This window comes from Miscanthus floridulus, chromosome 16, assembly GCF_019320115.1.
Source record: "Miscanthus floridulus cultivar M001 chromosome 16, ASM1932011v1, whole genome shotgun sequence".
Lineage (NCBI taxonomy): Eukaryota > Viridiplantae > Streptophyta > Magnoliopsida > Poales > Poaceae > Miscanthus > Miscanthus floridulus.
This window is the reverse complement of record NC_089595.1, coordinates 97,189,667-97,200,289: the sequence shown is the minus strand read 5'-3', so window position 1 is coordinate 97,200,289 and position 10,623 is coordinate 97,189,667. Positions and strand designations below refer to the sequence as shown.

At 46.2% G+C, this 10,623-nt stretch overlaps 1 protein-coding gene and 1 pseudogene across 1 annotated transcript; both read left to right on the top strand.

Annotated features, from left to right (window-relative positions):
• Positions 1 to 97: 97 nt before the first annotated feature.
• On the top strand, positions 98 to 1,599 carry LOC136511085 (protein FAR1-RELATED SEQUENCE 5-like; annotated as a pseudogene).
• Positions 1,600 to 4,027: 2,428 nt separating this feature from the next.
• Positions 4,028 to 10,235, top strand: LOC136513398 (metacaspase-6-like). Its single transcript, XM_066507408.1, has 2 exons — positions 4,028 to 4,548; positions 9,103 to 10,235. Exons 1-2 carry the CDS (start codon positions 4,200 to 4,202, stop codon positions 10,014 to 10,016), a joined length of 1,263 nt encoding a protein of 420 aa, XP_066363505.1. The 5' UTR covers positions 4,028 to 4,199; the 3' UTR covers positions 10,017 to 10,235.
• The last annotated feature ends 388 nt before the right edge of the window (positions 10,236 to 10,623 follow it).

The following is a 10,623-nucleotide window of genomic DNA, read 5'->3' as shown; positions in this document are numbered from 1 at the left end:
TGAGGTCCCAACGACAAGTTATTGAAGCAGACAGGAAACTAATTGGGCAGATACGACAAAGTGGGCTGCAGTATATCGCGACTCTTTTACAGCAGACATGAACTCGACCCAAAGGAGCGAAGGTATGAACAATATCTTCAAGAAAAGATTTCGTAGAAAACTTGGTCTTTCGAAACTCCTTGTAGAATGTGACAAGGTTGCAGCTAGTCTCAGTGCAAATGAGTTGGATGCCGATTTTCAGTCCCGCCGAAAGAATCCAGTTACATACATTCCAAACCTACCTATGTTGAATACTGCAGCTGAATCATATACAAGGAGAATGTATTCAGAGTTTGAGGAAGAATTTAAAAGGCAATTTACATTGACTTGTGAATTGTTGAAAACTGCGGGGACACACTTGACATTCTTTGTTAAGTATATGCAGTCTGACCATGGAGCAACAGTAGTATTGAACACTGAAGATTCCACCATTACATGCTCTTGCCGGATGTTTGAATCCATAGGTATATATACTACTACATTTCAATTTATACATTGTAAGGTGTAATATAGGTTTATTAATTAAATAGAAAACTATATCTTACAGGTTTATTATGTAAGCATGCTCTCAGAGTCTTCAATTTGAATGGAGTATATAATTTGCCATCGCAATATATACTGCCTAGATGGACAAAATATGTGAAAATGGATTTTATATTGAAAAGCAAGGAACTGAGAAGGGAGATTTGAAATCACAGGCAGCACTTATATCTCGCCAGGCCACATCTCTTGCATTGAAGTGTTCGCCATCACAAAAACTTCTTGATAAATTGCAGAAAGCTCTACATGACTTCAACTTGGAAGTGGATACTTATCTAAGTGAGACACATGAAAAATCCGACGAGGTTCCTCCAGTTCCAAATGAATGTGTTCAAGATGCAGTAAATGGTAGAATATCATTTAAAATTCCTCAAGTAATAAAAGGTCCAAAGAATACACGTTTTAAAAATGTTGTTGAAAAGAAGTCAGGGAAGAAGAAGAAAGGTTCTCAGAAGAAAGGTACTGACCTGCCCAAAGAATACAATTTATGTCTACAAGTTTTTTAGAATATTGAACTATGTTTTATTGTAGGTGACGATCTGAAAAATAATGTTGTAGAAACAATAGATGAAAGTTCTGTTCCAAACCAAATAACAGTAAGATATTACCTATTTTCACAATTTATTCCCTTATAATTACAAGCATGATTTCCTGAACACTTTCTTATGCAATATATGACAGAATTTTAATGCTGGGCCATCTTCATCCATGGATGCTTCTTTCCTGCAAAGTGGATATGCTAATTCTACAATGGCACACTTCAATTTAATTCCAGAACCTTCTGCAATGGCTGCTCCATACATTCCAGGAGGATACACAAGTCTCTTAATGGGAGTTGATCAAGATGCTATAGTGCAAACCACTGTTAGGAAGTTACATTTTGATGGAGTGCAAAATCATGAATCTATGTAACTGTGCTCATTCGTTGTCAAGTGACCTTATGAAATGGAACATGTACATGTACAGTCTGTTGGCTTTGCTCTGAATATGAACCTTACAGGCAGTGCTTATTCAGAATAATGCATTCCACAGAAACAATTATTAGATTATTCAGACATGCATTCCACTGTTGATTTCAGAACATCCAAATATATTTCAGACAAAAATCACATTTTACAACTTGTCTAATTTCGACAACAAACGTCGAAACACAGAAACTTGGACCATGTTTCTGTTATATGAAACTAAGTTCTGAACTTGCAACCCTGACATAGAAAACAGCGAGCACCTATATGCTCTGGAAAATGAATATATACTACCAGCCAGTGCTACTCGTACAACTGATTTTGCAATTAAAAAAAGCGCATGCCCAAGTGCATGATACAGCTAGTGTAAGGTAGCATGTTCCTTGGCAGATGACACTTGACCCATTCTCATCCTTCATCTGAAGATCGACATGATGCTTGACGAGCAAATAGCATTACAGTTGAGTCTGCTTGCCCTTCATTGTCCTGAACATGATAGACAGTTAAGTTCAGTTGGTTCAGTTCATTCAGCAATGAGCAATCAAGTGTCAGTACAAGAATCACCTTGGTGGAGCCAGTCGTGGTGGACGGCGAGGACGCCCAGGCATAGGCTCAGGTCGCTGGGACCGGGACGACGCCGCAGAGCTTTGGATCTCGTCCCAATCTGCCGCCGCCGCCTCTGAAGCTCCTCCCAATCCGTCTCCGCCACTCCCATCTCCCTATCCTCTCCCTTTCTATCTGCGCGGGCGAGCACTGCTCCAGGTGCCGCAGCAGACACGCCTCGCCGTGCCATCCTCGCGACCTCCTCGCCGTGGTCTTCCCCGGACACCGCAGGTACTCCGGCGACGGCGGAGTCAGACGAGAGGAAAGGGTCACGATAAGGATCGATTTTGGGCTGAGCCGTTGGGCGATGCGGAGCCGATGGGAAGGGCACGCAAGCCGCGATGCGGAGCCGACGGGAACGCACACAAGCCGCCTAGTTTCCGGCTGCCGTCCGATGCAAGGCACGTATACGTGGCGTCCATCCGACAGAGGGGAGCAGCAGCCGCACGGTGCGCCCGTCGCTCATACAATTTTCTTCCCTTTGTTAATTGTACATTATTACCCTCTCTGGTATGTGGTGGCTATGATTTTTGAAACTAGAAACATGACCCGTGCGTTGTTGTAAGATTTTCTTAAAAATAAATCTTTTATATATAGTATTACTATATGGTATTATCTATACTGTGTATATATATATGAATTTGACTTACATATTATTTTATTATATTAGATCTGGTAAAAATTGATAAGCTAATAGAAGAAAAATCAATAGAATATTTGATCACATGACCCACGCGTTGTTGTAAGATTTTCTTAAAAATAAATCTTTTATATATAGTATTACTATATGGTATTATCTATACTGTGTATATATATGAATTTGACTTGCATATTATTTTATTATATTAGATCTGGTAAAAATTGATAAGCTAATAGAAGAAAAACCAATAGAATATTTGATCACATTATAAAAGATAGGTGATGAAACAAATAACATATGTAGATGACTTTACGTTAATAGATTAAAGATCAAAGTATTGCACATAAGAGAGATGATGTGGACATTTTTTTTAATTAATAAGGGATGACATGAATAGCTTATATGAAAGGATTGCAAGTTAGTGGGACACTTAGTGGGAAATGATGTGGACATCTTGCATGAAGAGAGAAATAATCAGTGGGGTTTAGCTTTATAAGAGTTTAAGATTGAGATTTGAGAATGAGACTGTTATGCATAAAATAATCATTATCATTCTTTTAGACTATATATTTAATCATATAATTTGTATACTTGCTCCAGGCTTTCTCAAAGTTTATTTATCGTGCCTGCGATGACATCTCCTAAGATCGTCTTCAACAACCGTGACCTAGAATACAAGACCATTCATCATTTGAGTAGCGTTACAGGCAAATGGTTCAATACCTATTTTTGATCTTCTCCAACAATAAGATCTCAAAAACAATCATTTTTTGCAAATAGGTCTCCAGGAGAGAGGATACTTAAATTTAGGTTATGTCTCTCCAGACACCCAAAATGAGTCTTTCATATAGATACTCCGTTGAAGGCTATATGTATTACGTTGGAGACTCATTTTAAGATTGGATTTCGCAATGGATCTCCTGTCTGAGACAGAACTGTCTTTATCAAGATGGGTCACCGATGGCTACTCGTATGATTGGTCACTATGGCTTCTTTGCTCGTGTCAATGCCAAAAGGAATATTTTCAACGAAAAAAAATTCTAACTGGTGATGGACTTTTACCTACCAAATACAACAACCTTTGCCTAAATTCCTCTAAAAAGAACATTTTGTACAAAAAATTAAGCTAACCCGATTCGATTGTTTCCCAGTGCAAGGCTGCTTTAGCTGACGTTGACACCCACCAGGCAATACAAAAATGGCGGGGTGGTGGCAATGAGCACCTCTCGCGACAGCACTCCGGAGCTCCACCAGCCCAGCACGCACGAGCTACCACTGCCAGGCCAGAACGCCAATTGGGCATCTCGTCACCGTACCAACCAGACCATCATTCCAGCCGCCAACACCTCCGCCGATCGAACGTGCCGAAGCACGGCGGCCTCTCGTCCGGCGGCGGCGGCGGCGCAGAAGCGATGGGGCAGAAGCGCGCCGTGCTGGTGGGCATCAACTACCCGGGCACGGACGGGGAGCTGAAGGGATGCCTGAACGACGTGGCCCGCATGCGCCGCTGCCTGGTGGACCGCTTCGGGTTCGACGAGGCCGGCATCCGCGTCCTGGCCGACGCCGACCCGTCCACGCCGCCGCCTACGGGGGCCAACATCCGGCTGGAGCTCGAGCGGCTCGTGGCGGACGCGCGCCCCGGGGACGCGCTCTTCTTCCACTACAGCGGCCACGGACTGCAGCTCCCCGCCGAGACCGGGGAGGACGACGACACCGGGTACGACGAGTGCATCGTGCCATGCGACCTCAACCTGATCAAAGGTGTGCTCTCCTTTCTGTTTCTCTCTGCATTCAGTTGTGAGCTCTCAGTTCTGAACTGACTAACTTAGGATCGAACGGTAGTTGCATTTGGAGGCACACTGTTGGTATCGGATGGTTAGGTTCTAGCCTTTCATTTTCATACAGCATTTCGATTGAGTTTATGAATAAGATGAGCTTAGTAGCGACAGGGTTGCATGGGTCGCAAATCGATCATTTAATAAAGAGTATTCCGTAGATAATTTGTGGCCTCGCTGGACGGTAAGCCTAGGCTTTCTGCTCTAGCGTAACAGAACCTTTTTATTCTCTTCATGAAATACGTGCTATAAAAAAGGATAAGCCCAGGACATGATTCAGCAATTCAATGATAAACCTACGAGATACGCTAGTAGTTTAGTGTGTGGAGCCATAGTAATGTAGAAGGATTTTTTTTGAGCAACAGTTGTCGTTAATAAAAAAAAATTTGTTTTGGGCTTTTGGCCCAGTCTTCAAAGGCTCAAAAGCAAAGATTTTGACCGGTGTTTTCTCATGAAAGTATACGATTTCCCGGTCCAAAATTACTACAGCTTGAAAGTATTTTCTTTTTTTTTTAAGATCCGGTAGTCTGGCTTTGTATTAAATAAGAAGGGTTACAAAATTAGACATCTTCCAAGCGCGAGAGGCGCTACCTCCCGCGACAGACTGCTGCAGGAGGTTTAGGATAAAACTATGCTAATTACTCACTAAGAGCATCTCCAAGAGACATTCTAAATTCCACAATCCATATCTTGGTTTGGCTAGCCACTCCATTCAAATTGTCTCTATATAATTCAACATACTCCAACAGACTAGCCATATCTCCCACTCTATATTCTACAAAAAGGGGAGAAAAGAATAGAATTTTGGAGCAACACAAATTTAGTACTAGCTGTCAGTGTCACATAAGCTAATATAGCAAAGCACATCGGCTAGCCAAATTTGGCTTCCGACTCTCAGGGAATAGCTCGTCAAATGGAATAGCAATGACATTAGCTAGTCTGTTGGAGATCAGATTTCTTGCATGTTAGCTAAAAATAGAAATAGCAAGTTGATCCCAACACTCTTGGAGATGCTCTAAGGGATGAGCTACAAAAGGGAAAAGTGGACTAAGGGGGCGTTTAGATGCAACAGCCATGCCAAAAGTTTTGGCACCAAATCTTTTGGGTACAAAAGTTTTGGCATTCTAACTTTAGGCTTAGGTACTTAGATCCATAGCAAAACTTTAACACCGTATAATAGAAAACTGATTTGCCCTCATTTAATGGTTGATTTGCTTCATTAATTACTGCATGCACAACCATGCATGTTCACGACACCACGCCGGTGCCCTTGTGCTAGTCGTCGGAGTTGCTCGGTGAGCTGCTCACCCTTGCCGCCGCTCACTTTGATGCCATGCCCGGTATTGTTAAGGAATCATAAAAAATTACACTTTATTACACAATTATTGAATATATCAAGTACACAATTCAATTGTCCTCAACTATAAAAAAACACATGTTACATTTCAAGCTCATATTCGAATTGTCATGATCTATTTAACAAACCAAGGGCAATCGAGTCACGAAAAGCATTCATTATCACATATTCATCCCTTGCCGATGTTTGACTAGTATGTGACTGAGAGCAGGATGCTTCAGATGGAACATAGTTCTCATCACGGTCACAACGATCAAAATCCCTATCCACTATTCCACTCGTTCTAACGAAGTTATATAGTGCCATGCATGCAATAATTATTTGGCTTTGCTTATGAGGTGCATAACTTGGCATTTGCAACAAAATCCTTCACTTCATCTTCAAAACTCCAAACGACCTCTCGATGATATTTCTAAGAGATGAATGTGCGTAGTTGAAGATCTCTTTTTTACCTTGTGGCTCCGGACCGTCTCGATACTCCGAAAGATGGTACTTGGTTCTCTTGTAGGGCGTAAGGTAACTCGGTCGATTGGAGTAGCCAGAGTCCACCAAGTAAAATTTTCCTACACAATGGCAGCCTCTAGCCAACTACTTGTTTCCACAACTGCTTGTTTCCTTCATCTACACCACACTCTCTAGCCAACTGCTGCACATACCTAATGTTTTCTACTCTGGCAGCCTCTTTCTGCTAGGCAAGCTGATAGGCAACCTGCTGCTTGTTTTCCAAATGTCTTTGGAACATCACATTCCTCTCTGCTTGAATCCTGACATTCTCAAGCATGAACTTGTCCATGCTCCTAACTGCTGGGCTTCTTGGACTTCTTGTTGGGACTAGAGCTAGTGGTGCTTTGTGCTGCTTGCTCTCTTGTTGCTAGTGATGCTAACTGGGGTCCGCACATCAAGGTCCTCAGGTGGCTCCTCCTCCTCTTCCTCATCCACAGTGACACTTCCTCCAGGAACAAATGAGGCGGAGCCATCAACAGCTACCACCATGGAACATTTGGTCCAGTTCATTGATGTAACCTGGCCACCCATTCTTGCATTTCTTCTAGTCTAGGTGGCCCTGCAAAGCTTATTTTAGTGAGCAAGGAAAGAGATTTCTAGACATAAACAGGAACAGGGATATTGGCAATTACCTTAGTGTTGTCTTCCCACCATTTTTCAGTGGCATCAACAGTTCCATCATATCTACGGCCTAAGCCAATGTCATTGCGCAGTCTTTGCATGAATTGCCAATATCCCTTTAATTGTCTAATCCTATTACCAATCCGGGTTCTATCATGAACCAAATTTGTTGCAACATAGTACCTTGCTATGACCTCCCTCATCCCTGACTTGTTCATGACACCATTCACACAGTTACCTTTAGTGATTTGGTCAACCCAAATCTCACACAGTTTGCCTGTATTTTCTTCTGACCAATTTCCCCTGTCGACTCTATCATAAACGATGCATAACAAGAATACGAACATATATTACGAAGACGGTAACAATCAAACTAAAACCAAACTGTGCAGGGTTCTGAAAAATTACCGAGATTGCAGCGTTTGGAAAGATCTCGTCATCATCAGCATCCAAAGGGTTGTTGACGTCGAAGTTGTCTTCTGCAACAGCTATACTCGCGGGTCGTCGACGTCCACCGCGGCTCTTGGATCCGGTAGGCGCGCCAGATGTAGATCCAGGCGAAGCGCGCATGCCGACGGTCACAGGAGGCAACGGAGGTCCACGGTCACCACCGGAGGATGACGACAAGGCGCGAGCGGTCGTGGCGCCTCCTCCACCGCCACTGCAAGCCGCGCGTAAGCCGAGAGTACGACTGCCGTTGCGGACGCGAACGGGAGGGGGACCCATGCCGCCGCTGGTGCCTCCACCTTGCGGCCCGGAGCAAAGGAGGTCCTCATAGCCCGCCATTCCGGGCACTCTTGGCCATGGGAGTTGAGGTCGAGTGCCGCCATGCCCGCTCGGGGAGCATTGACGCTGCTCGAGCCCGAAAAGGGATAAGCCGCGTCGTTGATGTTCTCGTAGCCGCCGACGGGGGAGAACAGATTAGGTTGGGAGAAGAAGTCCCTAGTGCATTCGCCATCGCCGTAGCCATCGCCGTTCCCATTGCCGTCGCCGTATCCGTCAACGCTGTAGCCGTCCATCAGCGAGGCCGAGGAGGAGGACCTGGCTCAGGGTGGCGGCGTAGGAAGAGCTGGATCTGGGGCCCGAGGAGGAGGAGCTGGATCTGGGGGCCGTGGAGGAGGAGCTGGATCTGGTCGTCCGTGGAGGCTCAGAGCGAGAGCGGCGGGCGGAGCTAGGGTTCGCTCGGAGGGAGAGAGCGAGAGCGGTGGGGAGTGACTGCGTGGAATGGATAGGGTCCGAGCGGTGGGGTTGGTGGGTGCAGGGGTAGTGGGCATTCGGCTCCCCCCTACGCGTTTTTTACAAGTTTTGGACCTCTTAGGCTCCAAATGCCAAAACTTTTGAAGCCCCACTTTTGCTGTTTTGGGTACATGGTGTTTAGATTCATTTTACAAAAAGATAGGCTAAAATACCAAAACCTTTGACAAAATTGGGGAACTAAACACCTCCTAAGTCATTTCCCTCCCGCCAAGACCCAAGTGGAGCTCTGTTTTCTACCGCCATGGTGCTCATGGGACCTCCATCTCGGTCCCCCCGACTCTGTTGCCATTGCAGCTAGGGCCTTGGAAAGTATTTTCAAAATACTCATTGTAGCTGTATAGTTTTCAAAAGATTTTGACCTTGGAGTATCATTGTAGCTGTACAGTTTTTATACACTATACAGATACTAACAAAATGGGTACACGCTGGACAAAAAAATTATTTTTAAGTACAATACACCTACTATTGCGTTTTTTCCAGGTGTAAATGTGATCTTTTAGGCTGTACTATGCTATCAATTGTGTGGCAGCATCCCTATAGCCAAGGTAGGTATAGTTTTGGTGAGTTCAACAAGCTGGCCACGTTAGAATCTGCCAATTCATAACCTGCCTAATTGGCTAATTCTGTAATCCATGATCGTTTTCTTCCGACGACCTGATTCTGCCATATGCACCTGTTCTGATAATTGAGCTCGCTCGTCATGGTCGTCGTCCTGATCCCCATGCATACGCTGCCCTGCAGACCAAGATTTCACGGAGCTCGTGGCCAAGGTCCCTGACGGCTGCCGCTTCACCATGGTCTCGGACTCGTGCCACAGCGGCGGCCTGATCGACAAGACCAAGGAGCAGATCGGCAACAGCACCAAGCAGAACAGAACCCAGCAGCGCCGAGAGCGCGAAATGAAGCCTCCTCCCGGTTCCGGTTCCGGGACCGGACTCTGCGCCTCCCTCGTGCGAATTGTCCGTGGCGTGCTGGAGTCTCTGGAGGCCGGCATCCACTGCAATCGTCGTGGCCAGCAGCAGGGCAGCAGCAGCAGCGTCCAGAGCGGAGGCGTCCAGGGGCAGGAGCCGGACGACACGAAGGCGGCGAAGGGCGGCAGCGTCAGCATCCGGTCGCTGCCGCTGTCGACGTTCATCGAGATGCTCAAGGACAAGACCGGACGGCACGACGTCGGCGTGGGCTCCATCCGCACGACGCTGTTCCACCACTTCGGCGACGAGGCGAGCCCCAAGGTCAAGAGGTTCATGAAGGTCATGGTGGCCAAGCTCCGGCACGACGACAGGGAAGCCGAGCAGTCGCGCGCTCCCCGGGGCGTGGAGGCCCTGGCGCAGGAGCAGGACACGCACAGCGTCGAGGAAGTGTACGCGGGGCCGGCGGCGGCGCCGCCGCGCAACGGCGTGCTGATCAGCGGATGCCAGACGGACGAGACCTCGGCGGACGCGACCACGGCCGACGGCATGTCCTACGGCGCGCTGAGCAACGCGATCCAGACCATCCTCGCCGGCAACGGCAGCGGCAAGAAGCGCGGGGCGGCGGCGGTGACCAACCGAGAGCTGGTAGTCAGGGTGCGGGAGATGCTGTCCAAGCAGGGGTACACGCAGCAGCCCGGGCTCTACTGCAGCGACGAGCACGCCAGGCTGCCCTTCATCTGCTGAGACGAAATAAACGCCTGAGCACCGTGTCGAGTGAATTCCAGGCTTCATCCGTGGATGCTACGTCGTGTGTGTAACAAATTTGAGACTTTTTTTATGAGTTTATATTTCCTCAAAAAAATCGAGACTTTGTTTATTGCCTGAAGACGTTGACCTTCGAGGTCGCTAGCCCTTAGAATTTATTAGCCTACCTTATTAGTCATGATATGATATTTTTTTCTCATAATAAATTAACGAACAATACTTTTTAACTTAGGCCCTGTTTGGCAGGGCTTCACTTCACTAGTGAAGTCATTTTTTTTTCTTCAGCTCCACGAACAGTTCCACCGGTGTAGCTAAAGCGGTTTTGGTAAACCGTTTGGCAAAATGGCTTCTCTGTGAGAGCATGTTTTTAGGGACCTGGAGGAGGAGCCGGGAGAAGCCACTTTTTTGGCTTCATCCCACCCCAAATCACTGTGAGAGCATATTTTTAGGGGCTTCACAAGTGAAACTATTTTACTGTCGGGTACCTTAGAACGGGGTACCCCAAGCAAACATCGAAAGGGTCGCTAGAGTCCCATCTAATAAATAAAAACTAGAAGATAAGTCGTGGGCCCCTCACCCGCCACGA

Coding starts and splice junctions, on each gene's coding strand:
- LOC136513398 (XM_066507408.1), top strand. CDS start 4,200: ATGGGGCAGAAGCGCGCCGTGCTGGTGGGCATCAACTACCCGGGCACG. Junction 4,549..9,102: donor CGACCTCAACCTGATCAAAG/GTGTGCTCTCCT, acceptor GCTGCCCTGCAG/ACCAAGATTTCACGGAGCTC.